The sequence below is a fragment of the Arvicanthis niloticus genome, chromosome 24, assembly GCF_011762505.2.
Source record: "Arvicanthis niloticus isolate mArvNil1 chromosome 24, mArvNil1.pat.X, whole genome shotgun sequence".
Taxonomy (NCBI): domain Eukaryota; kingdom Metazoa; phylum Chordata; class Mammalia; order Rodentia; family Muridae; genus Arvicanthis; species Arvicanthis niloticus.
Genome location: NC_133432.1, coordinates 4852613 through 4878047, shown reverse-complemented (window position 1 = coordinate 4878047; position 25435 = coordinate 4852613). Strand labels below are relative to the sequence as shown.

General features: G+C 52.0%; 3 protein-coding genes across 4 annotated transcripts in view; 1 reads left to right on the top strand and 2 right to left on the bottom strand.

Annotated features, from left to right (window-relative positions):
• Acacb (acetyl-CoA carboxylase beta) overlaps nt 1-2929 on the bottom strand; it is a 109721-nt gene extending 106792 nt beyond the window's left edge. For both annotated transcript variants that reach the window (XM_076922462.1, XM_076922463.1), the window contains exon 1: nt 2414-2929. The gene's annotated coding sequence lies outside the window, so the exon portion shown is untranslated. The remainder of the gene's footprint in view (nt 1-2413) is intronic.
• A 5803-nt stretch (nt 2930-8732) lies between these two features.
• Ung (uracil DNA glycosylase) lies at nt 8733-17457 on the bottom strand. Its single transcript, XM_076922466.1, has 7 exons — nt 17280-17457; nt 16364-16570; nt 15696-15791; nt 11810-11907; nt 11451-11539; nt 10645-10823; nt 8733-9711 (listed from the first exon to the last, which is right to left on the bottom strand). The coding sequence occupies exons 1-7, from the start codon at nt 17400-17402 to the stop codon at nt 9571-9573; spliced, it is 933 nt and encodes a 310-aa protein (XP_076778581.1). The 5' UTR covers nt 17403-17457; the 3' UTR covers nt 8733-9570.
• Nucleotides 17458-19092: 1635 nt separating this feature from the next.
• Nucleotides 19093-25083, top strand: Alkbh2 (alkB homolog 2, alpha-ketoglutarate dependent dioxygenase). The gene is made up of 4 exons (XM_076922461.1): nt 19093-19259; nt 19580-19824; nt 23011-23209; nt 24757-25083. The coding sequence occupies exons 2-4, from the start codon at nt 19611-19613 to the stop codon at nt 25058-25060; spliced, it is 717 nt and encodes a 238-aa protein (XP_076778576.1). The 5' UTR covers nt 19093-19259; nt 19580-19610; the 3' UTR covers nt 25061-25083.
• Nucleotides 25084-25435: the final 352 nt, after the last annotated feature.

The following is a 25435-nucleotide window of genomic DNA, read 5'->3' as shown; positions in this document are numbered from 1 at the left end:
TCACCCTTTCTAGCTCTTTCTGAACTCTGGCTGGCTGGTTCAACTCAGGTGTCTGGCTCAAACTCCTCTCCAAGCTGACTGCTTCAATCTGGCTCTTCTCTTGGCCTCTCCTGAATTGCTCTGCTTGGTCTCAAACTAAAACTGGGATTTCCTTCATCCGTGACTTCCTCCAAAAGCCCTGGAATGCCTTGTAGGTGTGTTTGTGTCTGTATAGGAGTTGTGCAAACCATGTGTGTGTGTGTGTTATAATATTTTGGTCTAATACAGAAATGACCGAGGCATCAAACCTGGCTCTCAGGCTGTGTGGGCTATCCATCCTTGTATTTTGTATCTTCTGGCTCCTTCTCATTCTCGGGCTCACTGTGTCTTCACTGTGTCTAGCTTGTTCTCTCTTCCCATTGTCTTTATACAACTGCCACTTTGCCTTCCCCGCCGCCCCCCATCCATTTCTTTTCTGTGCTTCTTTTCTTTTTTCCTTCTTTCCTTTTCCTTCCCCTCTCTCTCTCTCTCTCTCTCTCTCTCTCTCTCTCTCTCTCTCTCTCTCTCTCTCTCTCTCTCTTTTGAGACAGAGTTTCTCTGTGTAGCCCTGGCTGTCCTGGAACTCACTCTGTAGACCAGGCTGGTTTCGAACTCAGAAATCCGCCTGCCTCTGCCTCCCAAGTGCTGGGATTAAAGGTGTGCGCCACCACCACCCAGCTTGGTGCTTCTTTCTTAAGTAACCTTTTTCCTGTCGGTTCTCGAGAGTTGGGCGTATCCTATCTATGGACTCATCTTCTGTCAGATCTTTCTCTGATTTGTCACTTTGTCTGCCACGCAGTTAGACATCACTTCCTTGTACAGACAACTTTACCTTCATCGTTTGGGTTAAAGGTGAATACCATGGGTGTGTCTGTTCCAGCCACAGAGATTAAATATGTGTGCTAAGGCTGAGCCACACCACAACTAGAAACAGGTATTTTCAGTACATAACACAATCTTGGGGTTCACAGTGTGATCAAATACCCTGCAACATGTTCCTTGACTGCACAAATAAATAAATGTAAAACAGGCATGTTCAAGAAAGAAAAAAAAGGTGGACTGACACCAAGCTTGGGCAAGCTAACGGGTCTTTCCTAGAGAGTGGCTACTCCTACAGAGCAAGCACCAGCATGGCGTAGTTAAGAGGCCTCAGAGAAGGGCAGGAGCGAGCCAAACTGGGGTGGGACCTTCACCATCTACCGCTTGACTGGCTGGAGTCATCGGGAAATTCTCTACAGCTTGGCATTCTGACCCCAGGGCATGGAGCAAATAGCACCTGTTGCTTCTCCCTGCCCTCGGAATCTCAAGGTCATGTGATTGAACATCCTGCTCAGACCTGCCACACAGGGATCAACCCCTCGGTCCGGCTCTGTGATAGGAGCCATGGATTCCTAGAATGGAGGTACATAGCCAAGGTGCCGGGAGCACCCCGTCCCCACAACACACACACACACACACACACACACACACACACACACACACACACACACACAAAGACTGAGTGTGTGCCCAGGTTGCTGTGATTTTGGACTACTCCCACAACCCACTAGGGACACACAAACCCACCCTGAAAGTGAAATTCCTGACTCAAGATTCAGAGGCTATGTTAGATCGGGAGATTGCCAGGATTCTATTGGAGGAAGATCCAGAGGCTACCTCCATTTCGAAATACAAGGATGGCCATATCCCGCACAGCCTGAGAACCAGGTTTGATGCCTCGGTCATTTCTGTATTAGACCAAAATATTATAACACACACACACACACACACACACACACACACACACACACACACACGGTTTGCACAACTCCTATACAGACACAAACACACCTACAATGCATTCCAGGGCTTTTGGAGGAAGTCACGGATGAAGGAAATCCCAGATCTGTACCTCTGATCAGGACCTGGGCCTCTACTGAAGGATGGAGAAGCCAGTGTTGTTTGTTTTGTTTTGTTTTAAGACAAGAGGGCAGCTATGAGTTCAAGACCAGCCTAGACGGCAGGGGGAGTTCCAGGACATCCTGGGTAAATAAACACCAGCCAAAGACATAATAAAAGAGAATTCTGAGTCCCCAGGAATCACCCTGTCTTGGGCAAGTAGAGATGGCCACCAACCTATACGGAAGTCCGGTTTTATTTTAAAATAATAGTAACAGCAATAATAAAGGAAGGCGGCAGGCACCACCTGAAAACACAGAATCAGAGACTGGTTTCTATAACAAACTTCTCAGCAGCTCCCTCAGTGTCCCCTAAAACTCTCAAGTGGCTGCTTTTGTCTGGGGCTGACACTATGCTTACACACACACACACACACACACACACACACACACACACACACCATCCCAGGGGACTGGCGTTGAGGCCCATGGCCCCGGGGAGGGGTGGGCTCACTTACTGCGTTCACACTTCGGCCTTGCTTTCCCCATGGCTTCCCAGCTGTGTATCCAGGGTTGACATTTTTCAAGCTCCTTGTTGGCCGAGGCCGGGATCTAAGCTGCTGGCAGGCAGCTCACACGGCGGTGACTGTAAATGTCACTTTTAGATTAACTAGCCCCTGCTGTTTTAAAAATATCTCCCAGAGCGTTTAACCTTCAAGGCACTGAGTGGCAGCAGTGACCCAGGCTGGGAGGAAATGACCTTCCAGCAGCCCAGGAGGGCTGCACTGGGGCCCTGGGAGCCCTTCCACCTCACCCCAAAGCTCACTTTATTTCAGAATTCCTAGGGACTTAAAACAAGAGCCATCTAGGGCCCAAGGTGTCATAAGCAATAAGGGGAAGGTCACTCTGGCCTATGAGTCCATAGTGAGGGAGAGTGAAAAGCTCCCCCAAAGCTGGCCTGCCACTCCTCCCCAACAAGGTTTTTACAAGACCCTCTGGAATCACACCCTGTTCATGGAATGGCTCTAATATCTTGGGACTTGAGGATTAAAAAACAAGGCTGTCTTGTTCAGGATTGGCTGGCTGGGGACAGCTGAGAAGAGCAGAGGAAACTGGCCCATGTTGCTGTCACAGGGTGTTCTGAAACATGTGGGACAAAGGTCATCTCCAGGTCTCAACCCCGACTGGCAGCGACTGGCAGCGGCAGGCAGGGAAGCAGAAACCGCACACCAGCACGGATGTCTGTGACCACGGCTGTGCCATCATCTGCAAAGCCAGTGATGAGCACGGAGTAGGTACGGGGATGTTGTGGCCTCTGCGGCACCCGATACCCTGCGTGGGATACCTCATGTGGGCTTCTTTTCCAGGAATGAAAAACAAAACAAAACAAAACAAAACAAAAACCAATTCATCAAACAAATCAGTTCTTCCCAGTGGACTTTAGAGCAGGAAGCAAACTTCACGCTGTTATTCATGTCAGCTTCAAGCTGCGGTGTCAGCGTCACTGGCTGTACACCTGTATGGAGTCCAGGGCTAAGCATGCCTGATACTGGACAAGCAGTGGCCCAGCATTGCTCTCAGGCTGTAAAAGGAGCTCATGAACCCTAAGGTTCCCTGGGAAGCCATGTGCGACTGAAGAAGGCATTTCAGATAACCTCATTAAACTCGTTTCCATGTCAAGGGTGCAGCTAGTAGGAGAGCTCTGGCTTAGCATTTTGAGGCCTCGGTACTCTCCCCAGTGACCGTGTAATGATGACCTGTGCAGGGTGTTGAGAGCTCTGTCACCAGGCTGCCGGGCGTCCACTACTTGCTCATGGCCTTGAGGTCACTTGTTCTCATCTACCATTCACCAGTTGAGAAGATGCTAACACTGGGCTCCCAGCATGCTTTGCTTGTAACCCCCTCTTCTTGCTGATGTGTTTTTATAGGGACAGTCTCACTGTAGCCTAAGCTAACTGTAACTCATGTAGCCCCAGCTGTCCTAGAACCTGTGGAACCAGGAACTGGATGACAGACGTGAACCACTGCACTTCATTGATCCTTCTCATGACCCCCGTTACCTCCTGCCAGGTAATGGCACCATGCACCTGTGATCCCACCAGAAGCCAGACAGAGGCAGGACTGCTGACATCTCAGGCAAACCTAGTCTACAGGTTGGGTTCCAGGCTAGCCAGAGCTACCTCATTGGACCTTGTCTCAAAAAAAAAAAAAAAAAAAAAAAAAAAAAAAAAAAAAGAAAACAACTAAAAGAAATCCATGCTGTCATAGACACAGACGAGAGCTGCACGGCTGTCAACAGTCTTTAGTATGTAGACTGTTCTACAGAGTATACTCTGCACATCCATGAGTGCCGTGGGGCTATGTCAGTAAAATGCCTACTGTGTGAGGGTCACATAGTGGGGCTGGCCTAATGCTGCTTGTACTGTAATACTAATATGGGGCCTCTGAGGCTGGTTACCCTAAAGACAAGAGAGTCTACATGTAAGACACTGAGTGACCCTGCCCCCAGTTTATTGTGATTGGTGACTAAAGATGCCAGCAGCTAATAGCTGGGTAGAAGAGACAGAGGTGGGGTTGAGATTTCACAGGCTTGGGTGAGAGAGGACCACAAGGAGGGAGGAGACGAAAGAAGCTGCCATGGAATAGAAGAATGTGCAGGACAGGAGAAAGGAGAAGGCGCCATGGGTTAGCTGAACCGTATAAACATGGCCCTGAGGGCCGGCCAATCAGAGCTAGGAGCAGCCCAGACGAAACATAGTAATAACTCAGGGTTATCAACAGAAAAAGTAGATTCTAATAGCATAGAGGGTAGATCTCTGCCCAGCTCTTGTGTTGTTTAAGGCTTATTGTAAATGTAAAGGCTGTGTGTGTTTTTCATCCGGGATCTCAATAACCAAAGGCGGGGTAGTAGCCCGGGTCTGGGATTTTTTTTAAGTTTGTTTTACTACAGGGTAAAAACCGAGTTCAGATTCTCTGTACCCATGTAAAGCTTGGCATGATGGCGCATGTCTGTAATCCCTAGCGCTGGGCAGAGCTGGGGACTGAGGGAGAGGACTATGTGGGCACAGTGAACTCCAGAGCCCAGTTGGCTGGCCAGTGTAGCCACGAGCTTTACGTTCAATAGCAGACCCTGACTCGGACACTAAAATAAGGTGAGGGGCCAGATATAGCCCAGTGGATAAGACACTTGTCACACAAACATGAAGATGAGAAGTTCTGACTTAAACTAGGTGGCTCTGGTGGCTTTCATGAGTTCAGAATGCAGCGGCAGATAGCTAGCTGTAGAGTTGCCTGGGCTAGCCGGCGAGCCCAGCATTCAGCTGACACCTCAGTCAATGCGGCAGAGTGCCATCCAGGAGGGCCCTGATGTCCACCTTCAGCTTCCACACACACATGTACATAGAAACACCCTCACACGTGTAAACATGCATGCATATATACACCCTCACACGTGTAAACATGCATGCATATATACACCCTCACACGTGTAAACATGCATGCATATATACACCCTCACACGTGTAAACATGCATGCATATATGCCACACACGCAGAAAGGAAAGCAAGGCCAAAAGCTTTAGAGACATCCGACGGCAACGACCCCTCAGCCCCACACGCACGCACACATACACGTGCATATGCACACACTACACCCACTAAAAAGGTCACATGGAATTATCTGTACAATATGCTGTCTCAAAAGATGTGTTTTCCAGAAGACAAGAAGAGCGAGCACTGCTAATGAATTCTTTACACCAAACCCAAGGGTCTTAATACAAAGTGTTCTCTTCAAACCTTAGATTCAGGGCCACACATTCCAAACGGCCCAGACGGCCGAGTGGTGCAGGGGAACATGACAGCCACAGCTAATCGGTACTGCAGTGAACTCTATAGATGCCACAAGTCCTGGGGCCTGAATTAAAACGTCAGTGTTCTAAGGAGATGTCTCCAGTGACGCTTCCAATCCTTCCTCAGCTTGGGCCACTTGGCCAACGTGCCTGCCTCCCTGTTACCCTCTCCATCACGAAGGTTCAGAAAATGCTGGAAAGCCACATCACATACACACCCCTAGATTTTGCTTCTCCACTGGAAAGCCACGACTTTATCCCAGGAGAGAACTGGAGAGAGCAAAGAATTCAGAGAATCAAGAACTCACCAACAGAACTGCATTGACTTGGCCCTCCCTGCTGGGCTCAGGTCAAGATCAGGGAGTGAACTTTCACACAATTTACAGCTTGAGGTTCCCAGGATGGTATTTGTGTAACTGACTTCCTTACTCCAGAAGGAGGTGACAGGAACCATTTCTTTCAGGTAAATCTCCAGACTTCTGTATTAGGGTTCTCCAGAGTCATAGACCTTATGAAATGTCTCCATATTGAGGGAGTTTATTGTGATACTTACAGTCTATAGTCCGACTAACCCAACAACGGGCAGCTGTGGATGGGAAGTCAAGAATCTAGTTGTTGCTCAGTCCCTCGAGGCTAGTTGTTTCAGCTGGTCTTCTGTAGAGGTAGGCTCCAACAGATGTGCTGGCTAGTGAGTGCAAGCAGGCGAAGAAGAGCGAGTCTTCCTTCTTCCAATGTCCTTATGTAGGCCTCCAGTAGATGTGGCCCAGATTAAATGTGCATACCACCATGCCTGGATCTAGGATATTTGTCCCAGGCTGACCTTAAACTCAGAGATCTCCCCCACCTCAGTCTCCTGGGATTAAAGGCGTGTACTACCTTGCCCCGGCCTAAGCTTTTCCTGGCCACTATGCTCAATATCTTCATGCCAAAATCCAGGTCAGAAACTTTGTGGTGGTATAGTTGTGTGCACATGCCACAGCATATACAGGTCTGAGGACAGTCTGTGGGGGCTCAGTTATCTTCCTACCTTATGATTCCAAGGACTTTGAAACACAGGTCAGGCCTGGCAGAAGTGCCTGCCGGTCTCCAGCCCAACATCAACATTTTTTTGGCACCTGTACTCATGGCCACACTCCCCCAACAAACCCATTTAACTATATTATTCAAAGTTGTGTGCAGCTACTTGTGTCCACACAAGACAGCTGAGTCCAGGTGTTGTATTCTCTGGCGCAACATACAGTTGTGAACCACAGGCTATGAATGCTGGGATTGAACCCTGGTCCACTTCTCTCTCCGGCCACTTTGACATGAACCACCTATTTTACATGTGCAACACACCAGTTCTGTTTTCATTATGGGGACTCATGAACCAAATCAGGTCCTCAGCAACCCCTCAACGAGCCATCCATCTACCAGCCCTCCAATGGGTTTAAGAACTTTTAAAGATGCCAGGCGGTGGTGGCGCACGCCTTTAATCCCAGCACTTGGGAGGCAGAGACAGGCGGATTTCTGAGTTCAAGGCCAGCCTGGTCTACAGAGTGAGTTCCAGGACAGCCAGGACTACACAGAGAAACCTTGCCCCGAAAAAAAAAACCAAAATAAATAAATAAGTAAATAAATAAAGATGTTTTTACTCTGTTACACATACATGTCTCTGAGTGTGCATACACCTGAGCACAGGTATCCAGGTGTCAGGTCCTCTGGAGCTCAAGTTTTAAGAGGGTTATAAGCCACCTGACCCGAATGCTGGGAACTGCGTCCCCTGGAAGGTCAACAGGTGCTTTTAAACCCTCTCCGTGTGCTTGGATGTGGCTTTTATTTCATGTCAACCTGACACCATCAAGTGTGATGAGAACATGTCCCCAAAGGATCAGGCTGCAGGCTAAGCCTGCTGTACTGACAGCTGTAGGAGGCCCAGCTTGTGTGGTGGTGCCACCCTGGGCTGGTGGTCCTGGGTGCTATAAGCAAGCAGGCTGAGCAAGCCATAAGCAGCAAGGCCTCCTGCCTCCGGGTTCTGTGCCCATTTCCCGGAAGTGTCAGGTGACACAAGCCTTTTCTTCCAAGTTGCTTTTGGCATTTAACACAGCACAATCTAAAGCTGGCTGTTTTCCCTGCATGGGCACCTGTGCACATGTGGAGCTGGTACCCAAGGAGGCCACAAACAGGCACTGGATCCCCTGGAACTGGAGTTGTAGACAGTGATGAGATGCCAGGTAGGTCCCGGGAACCAAACCCAGGTCCGCCTACAAGGGCAGCCAGTGCTTTCATCCTGAGCCATCTCTCCAGCCCTTCAGGGTTGGTTTTTTTTTTTGGATAGGTTTTCTCTGTGCAGTCCTGGAACTCACTTATCTGACTGCTTCCGCTACCCAAGTGGTGGGATTAAAGATATGAACCACCACGCTCAGCTTAGCTTTTCAGTTCCTAAAAACAATCTACGAGGCAGTCAGGGTTGCCCAATTACAGCTAAGAGCAGTCCACATGAAACATAGTAACAACTTGGGTTATCCAGAGTTAAGTAGATTCTAACAGCACAGAGAGTAGGCAGCTGCCCAGCTCCTGTGCTGCTTAAGGCTTATTAAAATATCAAGGCTGTGTGTTTTCTATCCAGGAACTCAGCAAGAGGTGGGGAAGAAACCCTTGGCCTGGATTTTAATCATTTCTCTAACACACTGTTAGCAAACCAACGGGTCAGAGTCACGCTTGAACTTCATATTCCCGGGAAAGAGTCTAGAAGCCCATAGGTCAGGACAGAAGTTGGCAAGGATGGATGGGCAAGTCAAGACCATCAAAGATGTGACTTTCCCTCAAGAAGCTGTCCCTTTGGGATCCCAACAGACCCCTACTCTGGCCAACCTGCCTTTGGCAGCTGGCAGGCAGTGGGTGGACCCACAGAGAACAGGACAAGAGCCACCCTTCCTGCAATCAGTGGTAGCCATGGCAACAGCAGACGCACAGCCTTGGAAACACTGAAGAATGGCCAACACACTGCCAAACTTCAACCATCTTTTATTATCCCGCTCAGGGAGCCCTCGCCTCTAACTAGCTGGACCCACGGAATCCAGCTTGGAGGTGTCTCTCAAAAAGGAATGGAAAAAAAACCAAAAAAACAAACAAAAAAACAGCGCCTCGGAGTTGGATCCCCAGCCAGCACCACACAGATCACATGCAGCAGTCAGTCTACAGTGAGGAGAAACAGTTAACTCCACAGGCACTAGAAAACCACCCACCCTCACTAACAAATCAAATCATCCCCTGCTTTGTTCAACTTCAGCCCCTGCTCAAGGCAGAGAAGCAGAGCAACCACTTGTGAGCCCAGGGAGACACCCACACCCTTTGTGATCAGGAAGCAGATTCTCAATTGTAAGCCAGATTTCCCAGGACTCAAACAGCCAAGGTTCCTCTAGAGACAAAAGGGCCTTTTGAAGCACACATCCTGACACTTTGTAATCTCTAAGATAAAGCAAACAGTAGCAGGCACCGAACAGCAGTGAGCACCGAACAGCACTACTCAAAAGGTGCAGACCTCTCCTCCAGCCCCAGCGCAGCCCACAGGACCCAGGCCACGGCTGCTGGCCTGAGAAGCAGGTGTGTTGCGACAGCCACCTTGCGGGCCTGCAGAGTTCAGACCTAGTTCCAGTCAGGAGGCTCTGCCTGCTGGAGCTGCGGTTTCTGTATCCTGGCTGGCTCATGTTGGTTCTATAGAGATCTCTCCATTTCTCCGCTCACACAAGGAACTTAGAACAGGGACGTTTTCAGTGACTTAACTGTCGACTCAGCAGCAGCATCTGAAAGCACTGCTGTAGACAGACACCGCCCTGCCTGAGGGGTCACAGCTCCTTCCAGTTGATGGGCTTCTTGCCAGATTTCTGGAGCAGTTCATTGGCTTTAGAGAAATGTCTACATCCAAAGAACCCTCTGTACACAGACAGCGGGGAGGGGTGAGCCGTCTGTAGGACATGGTGACGCTTCTGTAAAAGGACAGAGTGGAAAGTGGCCACTGTATCTCCAGCCAGCTGTGCACTCCCTGCCCTGTCCACATCCTAAGGTGTATTCACACCCAGCATCCACAAGACGCAGCTCACATTACACTGGGGGAACGTTCTCCTCCTCAGGGCCAGGGATGTGACACAGGCCAGGTTCAGTCTGACTGAGGGTTCTTGTGAGCCTGGCTCCTGGAAGTCCTGTGCCTGGGAATCCTCAGCTCCCCCCTCCTTCCCACACCCACTCTCCCCTCTGCCCTACTAGCTACACCTGCCACAGCCATCACTACAGACAAAAGCTGGCGGCCAGCCCAGGAGCGAGGGCAGGGCACCTGCAAAGCAGTGTTGGGACATCTTCAACCACACGGGGAAGACAGGATTTAAGGGAGGAGGGTCCTCGTCTCAGTGACAGGGCACAGGGCATGCACAGTGCCCCGAGAAGCAGAGACAGGGAGGAGGAAATCACAGCGCTCTGCCTTAAGGGCTCCTGCCTATGGCACTTGGGGGTTATTCACAGCTGATTCAGTGAAACTGGTTTCCTATAAGGCTCCACATTTCTCAGAAACAGGACACTTGACTCATTCACGAAGCACTGAAACACATGCAGGGGAGGGGCGCCAGGGACTGTGGTGTCCCCACTGCAGGGCAGGTGGATGCTTCTGTTAATTGCTAATTCTGTTAATTGAGCATCCTCACCGTGTCAGAACTTGCTCAGCTGTCAGTGGAAACCCAACTATAATTATAATGGATGGTGCACACACGGGCTCATTCCTTAGCCCAGGCTTGCCCACATGGCACTCCTCCCCACCTCGACCTCCTAGGTTCTGGGATCACGAGCCACAAGTAGACTTTCTATGCTGTGCACATAAGCGGGATTCCCGGCCTGCCTGGCTCTCTGTAAAGGAGTTAGAAGACACATACCCTGTCGATGGCACTACCCTTCTTCTGAGCATAAGAGCCCCAGAGAAGGAAAACGAGGCCACTGAGGTTCTGATTCAGCCAGGACACGACTGCATCCGTGAACTGCTCCCAGCCCCTCTCCTTGTGGGAATTGGCTTGGTGCGCGCGGACAGTGAGGACAGCGTTGAGGAGGAGGACACCTGTGAGCACAGTGGGGAGAGAGTAAGGTTACAGACCACGATACTCACAACACACCCAGGGCAGAACTGCAATCAGGCCATACACAGTGTTACAACAGGGCCGGCAGGGAGGGGCCTGTGAGCCACAGGCAGGGTGTCTAGTTTCATGTCTGCCCTTTTGGCATCTCCCAGTTTGGGGTAGTAAATGGGTTCCAAACAGTTGATGGCAACAAAATCAAACTGTTAGAGGCCAAGTACAGACCGCCAGGAGCGAGCAAGGGGAGACAGGAGCGAGCAAGGGGAGACAGGAGCGGCTGAGGATGACAGGGTGGAACACACCTCCAGGGCCTCATCAGAACCCCCACCTCAGTATGGCCATGTTTTACATATCCAGCAATGGGACAGGCGGGGCTGAGCAGTTGAGCACTCCAGCTCTCACAGAGGACCCATGCTGGACAGCTCACAACTGCAGCCAACTCCAGCTCCAGGGAACTGACCGTCTCTGGCCACCACCAAACCCAGCACTAATGTATACAACACACGCTCGCATTCATGCTCACATACACATACGCATGCACCCACATGCACACAGGAGGCGGGGGTGGGGGGGAGCACTGTTCTCGAACAAGCCTGGCCAGGCTTAGTTACCTTGTCTGGCCCACCCTGACAAATCCCCATGGCCAGGATGAACAAAACCATCGATGTCTGTCGACAGCTCTTTAAAAATGTTTTCCAAACTGCAAACAAGACCAAGAAAAGCACAATCAACCAGAATCCGCAGCCTTTTGACACCACAGCCCCGTCAGGTCAGCCCGTCACAGAACTCCACAGAAATCAGAGCAGCAGTGTGGAAGACTTAAGTGAGCCCAGCAGTCACAACTTACTTCCTAAGTGGATGTGCAAACCCCAGAGCACTGCCAGTCCTCAGTGACCCAGTTCATACCAACAATGCCAGCCATAGCCTGCCAGGAACAGCCTGACTGAAGCCATCTGCAAGCGGGGCGTACCTGGGCGGTGGGGGGACTGGTCTTTGGACACTGAAGCAAAGCCCATGAGCTTGATTAGGCCCGTGATAGGGATCCTGTCCCAGAATGACAACCTTCACCTGTGAATGTGATCGGATACCGAGTTCAGTTCAAAGGAATACCTGGTGGACACTGTAGCCAGCAGCTGCTCAGCTGAGGATTTAAAACAGCTGTGGGGTGCATACCAGCACCCAGTGACACCCATCCCTTACCCGGTCTCGGTGCAGTGTGAGATTTCTCTTCACTTCTCACACGACAAAACCGGGAACAAGTGGAACCACTAGGAAACACCAAGAAGGGACCATCCTAGGCCACGTCACTGCATGAGCTGGGGAGAGGTGGCAGCTGTGTGCTAACCTGTTTTTCATTACCTATAGAGTCCCTGCAGCCTGTGGACTGCATGAATGCAGCCCGCCACTTTCATAGATGACATCACATGGCTACGCTCCTGTGCCTACGTTCTGTATGCCTGCCACCACTTCCTGAGCTTGTCACAGTAAGCTTGTCTAAGCAGTCCGCTTGTCGCTTATCATGGGAAAACACTGCTGGGCAAAGGAAGAGGGCCACTTAAGCCTCCCCAGATCTGCACCTGGGGAGTATCTCCAGTATCTCAGTACTCTACAGCACCAAGATACTGAGGCCAGGTCACACATGTGGGAGCAGCTGGCAAGCCATGCAGACAGACAGGTGCCTTTCTCAGGTGTTGAAACACTGACCTCTGGACACCATCTCTATGGCTAGCACTCTCTGTCCCCCTCAAGTTCAGCTGCAGGCTTTTCCTTTCCTGTTCTAGGACTCCAGTGGCAGGTCACGGACAACCGAAGACAGAAAACCTGGTTTCCCTGAGCCTGTGTAACCCCCCCAACAGAAATCCCTGCCAGACACTCAGGAGACTTAGGTGTCTAAGAACTGAGAATGAGGGCCTCGTGCTCCACTTTCTGAGGTGGGGGCTTCAGGGTTTGCTGAGGGTCAGGTGTAGCTGGAGCAAGGCAGTCTGCTCACCTGATTCACAGCTCCTGGATGCTCACTAGCTGACTAAACTCGTGAGAGCTCCCAACCACTAACAGTGACAGAGGAAAAACCCAAAACAACCCCCCCTCCCCAGCTCAAAATGCTCTGGGCAAGCAGAGACCAGACCTGTCCAATGTTCGGGGAGACAGATGAGGGCTGTGACAGGCAATAGGCTCCACTGGCCCCAGACAGTGGGTGCACACAGGCAATACTGCAAGTCAGTGACAGGCAGGGCCAAGGTTGGGGTGCAGGACAGAGTCCTGCTTAAAGAACACCCTGCATGCTTCACTCTCACAGTTCAAGCGGCCAAGACACATACTGAAGTGACCGGTGGGTGACACACAGGGAAGCTGGCAAAGGCAGACAACAGGTGAGAGCGAGCCTACAGGCACCGCTCAGGCCTCCTGTCCAAGTGAAACGGGAGCAAGCAGAGAACAGCACCTGGCAGAACCTGGGATGGTGGGGCAGGGCCAGCAGGCAGGAGGGACATCTCGTAATGCTCCACGGCGCGACACGGTAGCCAAGGTTGACACCAATTAAATATTCTAAAACCAGTTACGAGCAAGGACTGGGATGTTCCCAATACAAGGGAACAGGGCGCCAGTTAGGAGCAATGGCTGCTTTTGCACAAGGCCTGGGTTCCTTTCCCAGCACCCATGAGGCCCTCTCCTGGCCTCGGCAGGCAATGCATACATGTGCTGCAAAGACACATGCAGACCAAACGCCAAACCTTTTTTGTTTTCTTTTCAGGAGCTGGAGAGATGGCTCAGCGGTTAAGGGTCCTGGCTGCTCTTCCAGGGGAGCTGGGTTCAATTCCCAGCACCAATGTGGGAACTCAAAACTGTCTGGAACTCACAACTGTTCCAGGGATCTGACACCCTCACACAGACACACATGCAATCAAATCAGTAATGTACCAAAAAAAAAAAAAAAAAAAAAAAAAAGAGACAGAGAAAAGGTAAAAGTTTTGAAGCTAGCCGGACGGTGGTGGCCCACGCATTTAATCCCAGCATTTGGGAGGCAGAGACAGGCGGATTTCTGAGTTCGAGGCCAGCCTGGTCTACAGAGTGAGTTCCAGGACAGCCAGGGATACACAGAGAAACCCTGTCTCGAAAAACAAAAAAAAAAAAAGTTTTGAAGCTATCACCACACCTGTACAACCACTATGTGCTGCTTACAAATGAAGCACAGGTTCAGGGAAAGCTGTCTTGACTCCAAGCCAAGTGCCTTGGGTTCTATCCCGGAACCCGATGGCGGAGGCAAAGAACCAACAAGCTGTCTACAAGTGTGCTGTGGCGCGCACTGCTACACACAGGAAATAAATGTAAAGAGAGAAAGGGCAGCCCTCTAGCAGGACTAGGGTGGCTATACATATAAATACACACATATGTATGTATACGTATATACATCTATCACTCGCTCTGTACAGCGGAGCTCTAGAGCAGCCCAGGGAACGACTGCCTGCGCTGTGAGAAGTGAGCCAGGACTGACCTCGCAGGCTACAATCCCAGCTACTTGTGGGGTGGGGGGCAGGGCATCAAAACATCAAGACTACAGGTGTGCGGTTCAACCACAGTAACCAAGACCATGAGTTTTTGACTCCTCAGTGCTAGAGAACAAACACAAAACAAACTAAGCCAGAGGGCTTTCTGTTTGTTTTGAGACCCTATACTTAAAAAAACAAAACAAAACAAAAACCAAAACAAAACAAAACAAAAAAACTTATTTTATTTGTATGTCCACACTGTAGCTATCTTCAGACACACTAGAAGAGGGCACCGGATCCCATTACAGATGGTTGTGAGTCACCATGTGGGTGCTGGGAATTGACCTCAGGACCTCTGGAAGAGCAGCTGGCACTCTTAACCTCTGAGCATCTCTCCAGCCCAACCCTATACTTGTTTAAGACAGGGTTTTTCTCTATAGTTCTAGCTGTCCTGGAAGTCACTCTGTAGACCAAGCTGTCCTCAAACTCAAGACATTTGCCCCTGCCTCTCAAGCCGTGGGATTAAAGGTGTGTGCCACCACTGCCCAGCTAGATGAGAAAAATCTTACTTCAAATGAAAAGGGCACCGGTCGTGGTCCTGGCTCAATCCTAACAGCAAAGGCTATGACAGATAACAAGAGGAACAGACTGTGAGTGGTTTGGCCCTCTAAGCCTGAGGCGATGCAGTCTCTGCCCAGATCTCCACACCCAGGGGAAGGTTGTTGGAAGCTGACTATTCAACTTGTGGGAGATCTACTCATCTGCTTTATCTCTCAGCTCTGAGAAAGACTGGATGTGGAAGAGAAAGAAGCCATGACAGGGAAGACAGAGCTAACCAAGGGACTCAGGTCACCCATGTGGCTGAGAATGAGCCGTTTGGTTGGATGGCCATTAACGCAGAGACATCACACAAGCTAGGCAGGCAACCTGAATCTAGTCCCCCAGGCTAGCCGTCCTAGTCTGTGGAAGATACAACTGCCCTTGTTTTTTTGTCTTTTGTTTTGTCGAATTAGGGTCTCAAGTAGCCCAGGCTGGCCTCCACTCCTCAGGTGCTGAGATATGCGACCACAAGGCTTCTCTCTCTCTGCCTTTTCCCCACAACATACATCTTGTGAGCAGAAATAACCTCACTTCTTTAGTTCCTTCCGTTGCTTAGGCTCAATAGAACGAAATAAACTAGAGCTAACATACAACAAAGAGATAAAAGATAAAAACAAACACATTAGAATAAACAGCTGGAGACACACACAGTGCTGCAGAGGTTCCACCCTGAACACAACCAAACCTCACAACCTCCATGTCTACTACCAAATACTCAGCACGAAATACACTATTTAGAGTCCTTCCTAGCCAGACCCCAGCTTCACTTACATCTCGGATGTCGCACATCTGGGTCCACGTGAACACTTGCTCCGGGGGTGGATAGACCTTGTGGTGTTTTCTTTCTTCAGCAACAAATCCCATTAGCTGGTTTAAAAGATAAAGGAGGCTTAAAAGCACATCCTCGCCGGAAACTGAGAGAATCAGGCATAAAAACCTTTCTATAAAAGGCGTTTGGAAGCAGCTTCATCCCTTTACTCTAGGCTGGATCAAAGATGGTGGGCCGGGCTATTTTCATTTCACAGTAACCCCGCCCCTCTTCCTCTTTTACAAGACAGGGATCTCCTATAGCATCGAGCCTGAGGCTGGCCCGCACCTCCAGACCCTGCTGCCCCCTAGCTCTCAAGGGTTGGGATTACAGCCCGGGACCTCAATCGTCTTCCCCGACTTTTAATAAAAGGCCAAAGGTCCTTCCATTCACTCTGGTTGATGGTTCACCACCCCAGGGGTTGCAGGCGGGAACACCAGGTGGCTTACAAAATGCCACGATGCCAGCTGGCGCCCAGCCCGCCAACCCGACCCACGTGATGGTGGGATGTCCCCCCCCAAGTTGTCCCGTGACCCCCACACGCCCTCCCTCCCGTAAAACGACCCCACGACGCCACCTTCCAGCCCGAGAGGGAGGAAGGGACCAGGAGGCTGGAGCCGCGCCCACCGACCTTGACGAAGTACGGCTTCCCGAACTCCCCGCACAGCTGCTGCTTCCAGCTCTCGCCCAGGCCGGGCGGCACGTTGCGGGCGGCGAGCCTGAGCAGCGCCGCCGCCTTGTTCCTCTGGATGCGGACGAGCTGCTCGGCGCTGAGCGGCGAACTGGGCGGCGTGGCCTGCTCGTTCTGCTCCACCCGGGCCTTCTTGGCGGGGCTGGCCTGCCAGGAGTCGGAGTCGGGAGTAAGGCTCCGTAGCCTCGCTCCCCGCGGCGCGCGGAGGCTCCGCGCCAACCTCAAAGACCGCCGCCCGAAGACGCCCATGGTTCAGCCGCGCGGGGGACCCGCTATGCCCGCCGCCTACGTGTCCACCGCCCTCCACGCGGGCTTTTCGCGGCAAAACAGCTCCCGCCTCCTGCCGCTTCTGATTGGACCATACGAGGGGCGGGCACGCTGCACACCCATTGGCTCTGCGGCGTCCAAGCTCCGTTCCCATTGGTAGCTATCTCGGCATGGCGGCTGTCGACGCGCAAGGCTGTTTTGAACCCCTAAGGTGCCCTAGTCTGGCTGAGAAGCGGGGTGCACGACTCTCTTGCGCGGGACCCCGCCGCACCGCAGTCCCGCGCTGCCGCGTGCTGCTCCGCGCGTCTAAGACTCCCCACGTGGGCTTTTCGCGGCAAAACTGCTCCCGCCCCCTGCCGCCTGTGATTGGACCACGCGAGGGGCGGTGCGGGCACGCTGTACACCGATTGGCTCTGCGGCGACCGGGCCCTATCCCCATTGGCGAGTGCCTCGGCATGGCGGCGGCCGACAGCGCGCGGCTGTTTTGAACCCCTAAGGCGTCCCAGTACGTCTGAGCAGCGGCGTGCACGGCGCCCCTGCCGGAGACCCCGCCGTCCCCCCCGGTCCCGCGCTACCCCTCTAGTCTCACCGCCGCATCGCCGCTGTCCTCGGCCGCCACTCTGCTCCCCGGGGCCGGCTCGGGGCTGCGCGTGGTCCGCTTCCCGGTGGGGGTCGGGGAGAAGAAAGAGTAGAGGGTCTTCTGGCCGATCATGCCTGCACCGAGCACGGAGCTCCGGGACTCTCGCAACCGTGCTCACAGTTGGCGCGCAGCCACCCGCGCGGGCTCCTGCTGGGGGCGGGGAGGCTGGCAGGGCAGGGGGTGGTGGGGTCCAGCGCGCATGTGTGGGAGGGGCCGCGGCACCGCCCCTAGATGGGTGGAGCTTGCGAGGTAAGGAGAACCTGTGACTTGCCCACCTTTGGTCTTAAAGCGGGTCTTTTTCCAGGTCTTGTTGATGTAAAGATTGGAGGCCTTCGAGTTTGAGCCCCGAAATGCTCCACCTCCCCAGATACACCTCCCTGCCTCCCTCCTCCTTTTCAGTCCTTTGGGGATCCCTTCATCCCTCCTTTGGGGATTGAACTCAAGGCCTTTGTGCTTGCTGGGCAACCATCTGAGCTATACTTGTACTTTATCTCTCGCATTTACCTTAGACATGTACAGCTCAACTGTACAGCTTTCAGTCAGTTCCTTCCCCCCATAGTCTTTAATACTGAGCCGGTGTAGATTAAACCTCGACCACTGTCTGTTACTGCACACCCTGTAACCCCAGCATCTGGGAGGTGGAGGCAAGAGAATCAGGATCACAAGGCCCACCTTGGCTACACAGGTTGTTATAGGCTACTCTGGGCTACGCCTCCAAATCTTTTTGTTTTTGTTTTTTCCCCGAGACAGGGTTTCTCTGTGTAGAGCTGGCTGTCCTGGAACTCACTCTGTAGACCAGGCTGGCCTTGAACTCAGAAATCCGCCTGCCTCTGCCTCCCAAGTGCTGGGATTAAAGGCGTGCGCCACCACCGCCCGGCTACCGCTTCCAAATCTTAATTGACTAGACTCCCAACTTCTTAACAGTTCTCTGGGCTGCTTACCTCTCCCCAGCTGTCCCTTTAAGATCTTCACATGCTATGTGTTTTTGGCTTTGTTGTTGTTGTTTTGTCCCTTACCTGGAAAGCTACAATGCTGGCTTATTACTCTCCCCTGTAAGGTCCTCTTCCCCACGTCCCTACTCCCCAGCCTGTCACCCTGCTCACAACTTCTGCATTGTACAAAGTAATCTTTTTTATTACCTTGCCTCTTTTTTTTGTTTTGTTTTTTGTTTTCAGCTCCAAAATACAATGTGGGTGAGACAGGACCTGTGCCCCGCTGGTGTGTGACAGTGTCCAGTGCTTTTAGGAGAGACATGCTCACCACTGAGGACCATGTGCTCCAATAGGCAGCAGTGGCAGTTCATAGAGACATAGAGACTCCCTCTGGTTGAGCCCCAAGGTATTTTTCTCAATAAAGTAAAATCAGCATTCACAGAAAAGTTCGAGCATGAATATTTATGGTGATTTTTTTTCTGTGCCACCGGGAGCAAGAAACGACTGTCACAGGTCTCTCCATACCAGCAGTGAAAGGAGAAAAGCAGGTGCAAATGACCTATGTTTATACATGCTATACATACGTAATGGCTGTTAAGTCGGTACCTAACGGAGGATTCTGTGAGATGCTGTAATTGTTCTCCATATTGACTGTAGTGGTCAGGCAATGCTGTGGCTTTTTCAGGAGTGCATTCATTCACTACCCCCGACCTGGACAGTATCCTAGAGTATACACTAGGCTCAGGACCTCACGTCGAGCCTTCAGGTGAAATCAGCATCCTGCAGTGCGCAGGACGGCCGGCAGGGGGCGCTGCGCCCGGAAGTCCCGCGCAGGGAGGCGGGGCGGAGTGAGGACGCCTGGGGCTGCGGAGCTGCGTGTGTCTGTGCAGAACCCTGACGCGGGTCACGGCTCCGGACTGTCCCTTGGAGGACGGCTGCTCCCCCGTGCCAGTCCCTGCCCCGCGGGGCGCAGGACAGAGGCTCCTTGCTTTTCTGGGTAACTGGGCGAGCACAATGCCTCTCTGCGCCTGCGTCTTCCCAAGTGTAGCCTGAGGGTTTGGGGATCCGTTTGCAGCCGAAGCTGTGGAATTCCGAAGAGGGCGGGTCTTTAAAAGTTCTCCATTCTAGGGCGAGCCTGGGGATGCGCGCCCGGGATCCCCGCAGATGGGCGGCTGGGGCACGAGGATCGCGTGGTTCGCGTCTGCTTGTGCTAGGAAGACATTGAAGAGCAGGCCCGAGGGGTTTGCAAGCTCCCCGCCTGGCTGATGCCCGCCTGGCACCTCCTAGGAGTTTCAATGCGCTCTCTTTGCTTTGTAGGACGTGTCTGAGCTGTGCCGGGGGCGGCGGGATGGACAAGTTCCTGGTGAGGCCAGACCTGGGCGACCTCCAAGGGGGAGGGGAGGAGCCCGCCCCGACCGGAGGAGCCTCGGGCGACCTGCAGAGCCCCGGCTGGCGACACCTTCGCGCTGAAGGTCTCAACTGCGATTACACCGTCCTGTTCGGCAAAGCCGAGGCAGACAAGATTTTCCGAGAGTTGGAGCAAGAAGTGGAGTATTTTACCGGTAGGCGGAGGTCTTACGTGTGCGATGACAGAATGCACCTTCATTGGGAAAAGCGTGAATTCAGGCTGTGACGGATTAGGTCACAATCTGGTCAACTCCGGTTAGGTTAGGCTAGGGTTAGGTTATGGTTTGGGATACGAACTGTCTAGAGGGAAATTACCTGGCTACTGATTGGAATGACCTGAGAAGTAAACAAACAAACAACAACAAAAAGCAAAACAAACCCCAAAACAAACCATTCTGGGTTCTTCGAGATACTGAGTCAGAATAGCTTGAGGCACAGCTTGGGCCTCAGTACTTTTTACCAGTCTTTTGGGCCAGTAGTCTCTGTTACTTGTAGCATGCACAAGACCCCAGGTTAGACCCCCCAGCATTGTCAAAACAAGCGAGCAAACATACCCATGTGCAGTCAAGTTAGCTTGGTCTATAGAAAAGACTGCAAATAGCCAAGCAGTTTCTCCCTTGAAGGCTGCTTAGTTAATCTGACAGCCTGCTGCTACTCAGCATCCACCCTTCCAGTCCAGTGTCTGAGGAGTCTCAGGTGGTGCTGATGCTGTTGCCTGGAGACCACATGCCAGGAAGCTGTAATGAGCAGGCAGGGTGAGCTGATGATAAGCCTATCTTTCAGAAATCCACACAGCTGACAAAGCCGTCCAGCCCTGAGGACTTCACTATGCCAGAGCTGTCTCTGTATGCCCCGACTTAAGGCAGCAAACATAGAGCCTTAAAAACTGAAGCCAGGCTATGGCGGTGTGTACTTGTAATTTTAGAACTTGGGAGGTGGAGGCAGGAGGATCAGGAGTTCAAGGTCATCCTCAGCTTAAATGGAGCATTCAAGGCCAGCCTGGGCTGCATGAGACCCTGTCTTTTAAAGACTATAATTAAATAAATGTATGAGCTGGCTCAGCAGTTAAGACTGGTTGCTGTCCCAGGGGACCCAGATTTGGGTCTGAGCACCCACATGGTGGGCCACAACCCTCTGTAACTCCAGTTCCAGGTACTATGATACCCTCTTCCAGCCTTCAAAGGCACCAAACATATCGAGTGCACAGACATTACAAGCTAGCAAAATAAAATATATACAAATACATAAAAATAAAACAAATTATTAAAAAGGAAGTGGAGACAGATAGCCTCAGGTGCCTTCTCTCATAGACAAGTTGTTTGGTTTTGGACCAGGGACAAAGGGTCTGAGGTGCGTATTTTACATATCAAAGCAGATCTGGCCTCCAGGTTCTCCCAGCATCCCCCAGTCCCTTCCTGGCATACCCTGCCCCCAGCCCTGAACTTTCCAGCCCAGGGACTGGGCTGCCCTTCCCCCAGAGGCTCTTCTGTATAATCCAGACATTTTGGTCTCTTTTTTACTCTTCCCTCTGTGCACTGGAATGTCCTTTCTAGTTCTCTTCCCTCTCCCTCCCCCATGGTGACTTCCCTGGCCTCTGTCCTTGGGACCAGTGAACTCGCCCTAACAAACCTGCATTTAGTATGATCTAATCTGGTTTGAATTGGCTCATCTCACCGGTGTTAGAGAAACAACCTATCACAAGTCACCCATGTTTTTGTTTTAACAACTTAGTGCATATATGATATATTTTGGTTGTTTCCACACACCCCCCCATTCTGTCACCCTGACTCCTGCAGAACCCCTTTCTCCCATGCCCTGTTGTGCTCTCATGTCATTTTGTTTTTGTGGCCTGTTGGTTTTAATGCTAGTGTGTGTTACTTGTTACTAGACGTCCAACCGCAGCAAACAGACCACTCCAGACCACACGGTTCCAAGCGGGGGGGGGGGGGGGATTCAGGAGATAGGGCAAAGTTGGGAGGATGGAAGAAGGGGGAAGAAGAGAAGTAGAGGCCGGCCATGACCACGTGGAGAGAGGGGGAGAGAAGGGGGAGGGGGGAGGAGACAGAGAAGCTAGAGGCAAGAGAGTAAGAGGGTAAGAGATTAAGAGAGAGAAGGGGGCAAGCAGCCCCTTTTATAGTGGACCAGGCCTACCTGGCTGTTGCCAGGTAACTGTGGAGGTGGAGTTTAGACAGAATACTAACTGTGGCCTCAGGTGTCTGCACATAGTGTAGTTACATGTCTCATGTATCTGCACATAGTGTGTCTACATGTCTCTTGTCTGCAGTGTGTTCACATGCCTCATGTGTCTGCCCACAGTGTGTCCGTCCGAGTCTTGTTTGTCTGCACTTGAGGAGGCCACAGAGCAATGCCCAGTGGATTCCCAGTATACTCATGTGCATTCCTTCTGCCCCTCTTGATATAAAGCCCAGCTGGAGATCTCGTTCTCACTTTCTGAGACAGGGTCTCTCCTGAGTCTGGAACTTGCAGATCCAGCTGGCCAGTAAGCCCCAGCAGTGGGATTCCAGGCATATGTAATACCTTGTGGCAGGCTGGTGACCAACTGGGTCATCTCTCTGACTTTCGTTCTTTGAGACATGCTGGCGTGGAGCTTGTGTTCTGTCTACTTCAACACCAGAGCCATGAAGTCACAGTGGTGTGCCATCATGCCCTTGGAAGATCCCAACCCTCAGTCAGTGGTACTTACTTCAAGACATGCCCCTCCCCTCCCCATCCCCCCCACACACACACCCAGTGAGACACTGAGATGCAGATCGATGCAAAAGCAAGAGGTTTGTTTCCCATCCTGTCGGGGTCAACCCTCAATCAGTCCCTCCAGGAGAGGGACAAGAAGGCAACCCCAAATGGCTATTACAAGTAGTTTTTATACTTTTTAGGGCCACAGGTTACATCAGCAAGGTTACAGTTCAACCTTATTGGCTAAGCATCTGACCTTTAAATCTATTGGTTAGCAACCGTGACACACATTTGAACTCTACCTGGGACTGTCCAGAAGGTCAGGTGACTCTCAGTACATTCTGAGAATGTTTTACTCAAAAATGTTCCTGTGGGTGGAGATTGGAACTTGGCGTAGCCTTGACCCGAGACAGGTGGATGTAAGGACAGAGAAAGTCCCTAGGGTCCTTCACCTTTTTCATGGATACTCTGGACAAGGCACAGTGATTTAGGGTAAGAGGTCTCCAACTGGGCGTTACATGATGTGAGCAGAGGGAACGGAACACAGTTTGCACTTCTCCCCCTTTGAGTCCGAGGCAAGTGAGTGGACCGGACTCAGCTGTCTGCACCTGAGGGTCACTGGTGGAACTCCCATTTCATCTACGCAGGTGCGCTGGCCAAGGTCCAGGTGTTCGGAAAGTGGCACAGTGTACCCAGGAAGCAGGCGACCTATGGGGATGCTGGCCTCACGTACACGTTTTCTGGACTTACCCTGACACCAAAGCCCTGGATTCCGGTACTAGAGCGTGTTCGAGATCGAGTCTGCAGGGTGACGGGACAGACCTTCAACTTTGTGCTTGTGAACAGGTAACGCTTCCCCCGAGGGAAGAGTTTGGGACTCTACCATGCCTCAGTCATTTGTGACAACCCTTCTACAGTGCACCAGGCTCGAGAGGTGGGCGTGCCACTCTTGCAGGGAACCCAAGTGCAGTTCCCAGTCCTGGCTCCAGCAGATCCAACACCTCTGCCCTCCGTGGATACCTGCACTCACGTGTGAACTCCCATGAGTACCTCTGCTCACATACACTAGCCCAGATACACATGAGTGCCTGTTCTGACATGCATGAACCACCACACGCAGAATCATAATTTTTTTTTTGAGAGGAGTCTCCACAGAGCTTGTATGTAGATGTGAGAGGGGTCGAATGTGTTACTGGGTCAGTTAAACAGGCCAACTGGATTGGGGGGTGGGGTTGGATTTGGCGTCAGAAGTACTTTGCTCTAGGGGGTTGACCCGTGTACCAGGATGCTCGGCGCACCCCTAACCCCCACCCTGTAGATGCCGTAGCACCTAGAATGTGGTTCCTAGAGCAACCAACAGTGCATTTCGATGGCGGACTCAGCCTGGCTCTGAGGCCTGAAGTAAAGGGAAAGCCATTTTGCCTTAGGTGGTGAGAGGTAGACTCCCCCAGGCTGGGACAGTTGACCTGGTGACAAGCTAGAGAGCTGGAGGTAACCAGTGTTCAGAGTAGAGCAGAGGGGTCCATGGAGTGGAAGTCCCTTTGGTGCCACTGGAGATCAGAGGTGGAGAGGGAGGGATGTGGAGGGAGGGGAGGACAGCACAGGGGGTTAGTAGATGTGAGAGGAACATGTGACATCCGTGAACCTGGCGACTGGAAGGCGTGGCTACTTGATGTGTGTGGTCTGCAGGTATTTTTTGTTTGTTTTTCAAGACAGGACTTCTCTGTGTAGCCCTGGCTATCCTGGAACTCACTCTGTAGACCAGGCTGGCCTCAAACTCAGAAATCCACCTGCCTCTGCTTCCCAAGTGCTGGGATCAAAGGCGTGCGCCACCACCGCCTGGCAAGTCTGCAGGTATTATAAGAAGCAACTTAAGTGTTCTGTGGCTGTGAGGGATGCAGGAACCAAAGCTACAGTTACAAAGGAAAGCATTTCACCGAGCTTACTGCGTCCTAGAGGGCGAGTCTGTGAGCATCACGGCAGGGGGTGCACACAGGCGTGCCACTGGCACAGCAGCTGAGAGCTTTATATCCTAATCTGCAGGCAAGAACAGGACCGAGAAGGGCAGAGGACAGACAGACAGACAGGGCCTAGTGAGAGCTCTTGAAACCTCAAAGCCCCACCACAATGACACCTACTCCAACAAGGCCTCCTGATTGGTCCTAAATAGTTCCACTAGCTGGGGACCAAGTGTGCAAACCTGAGCCTGTTGGGGGCCGTTCTCATTCTCAGCAGCACACTCAGCAGACACCCGAGGCTGGGCTCACTGGCCTCCCAGGCTAGGAAGGTGTGGAGCTAGCACACTGCTTCAGGCCACACGAGGGTGAGGCAGCTCCAGTATTAGTAGGTGAGGGAAGAGAGTTTCTTCCAAATTGACTGTTTGCCCACTGTAGGTACAAAGATGGTTGTGACCACATTGGGGAGCATAGAGACGACGAACGAGAACTGGCCCCGGGGAGCCCCATCGCGTCCGTCTCCTTTGGCGCTTGCAGAGACTTCCTCTTCCGGCACAAAGACTCTCGAGGGAAGACGCCCCGGAGGACAGTGGAGGTGGTCAGGCTGCAGCTGGCCCACGGAAGCCTATTGATGATGAACCACCCCACCAACACCCACTGGTACCATAGTCTCCCCATCCGCAAGAGGGTCCTGGCTCCTCGCATCAACCTGACTTTCCGGAAAATTTTACCTAAGAAATAAAACGTCTTTATTTATTATTTTTATTTGTGTGTGTGTGTGTGTGTGTGTGTGTGTGTGTGTGTGTGTGTGCACGCGCACACACACAGCAAGGCCAGAGGTGCCAGATCACCTGGTACTATAGTTCTGGGTGGTTGTGGGCTGCTCTGTCCAGCCCCTCAAACCCATTAAAAATCAGTGCTCTGTGTTTTCTCTTTTTGCTGGGAGGAGTTGGTGTTTGCTTTAGCACAGAGAACGCAGCAGGTTATTGAAACCTAGGCAGCACTCAGGAGGGTGCCATGGGACACCCACAATAAAGACCACCATTCAGGCCTGGCGTGGCAGGCGTTGTCACAAGTTTACGGGTAGCCTGCTGTACATACGCCCCATATAAAGGAC

Excerpts from the sequence above, each read along its gene's own strand:
- Ung (XM_076922466.1), bottom strand. The coding sequence starts at position 17,402 with ATGATCGGCCAGAAGACCCTCTACTCTTTCTTCTCCCCGACCCCCACC. Across the intron at positions 16,571-17,279 it reads AGGACAGCGGCGATGCGGCG|GCCAGCCCCGCCAAGAAGGC; the intron begins GTGAGACTAGAG and ends GACTCCTGGCAG. Across the intron at positions 10,824-11,450 it reads GTCAGGGTGGGCCAGACAAG|GTGTCCTCCTCCTCAACGCT; the intron begins GTAACTAAGCCT and ends CTGTGCTCACAG.
- Alkbh2 (XM_076922461.1), top strand. The coding sequence starts at position 19,611 with ATGGACAAGTTCCTGGTGAGGCCAGACCTGGGCGACCTCCAAGGGGGA. Across the intron at positions 19,825-23,010 it reads AGAAGTGGAGTATTTTACCG|GTGCGCTGGCCAAGGTCCAG; the intron begins GTAGGCGGAGGT and ends TCATCTACGCAG. Across the intron at positions 23,210-24,756 it reads AACTTTGTGCTTGTGAACAG|GTACAAAGATGGTTGTGACC; the intron begins GTAACGCTTCCC and ends TGCCCACTGTAG.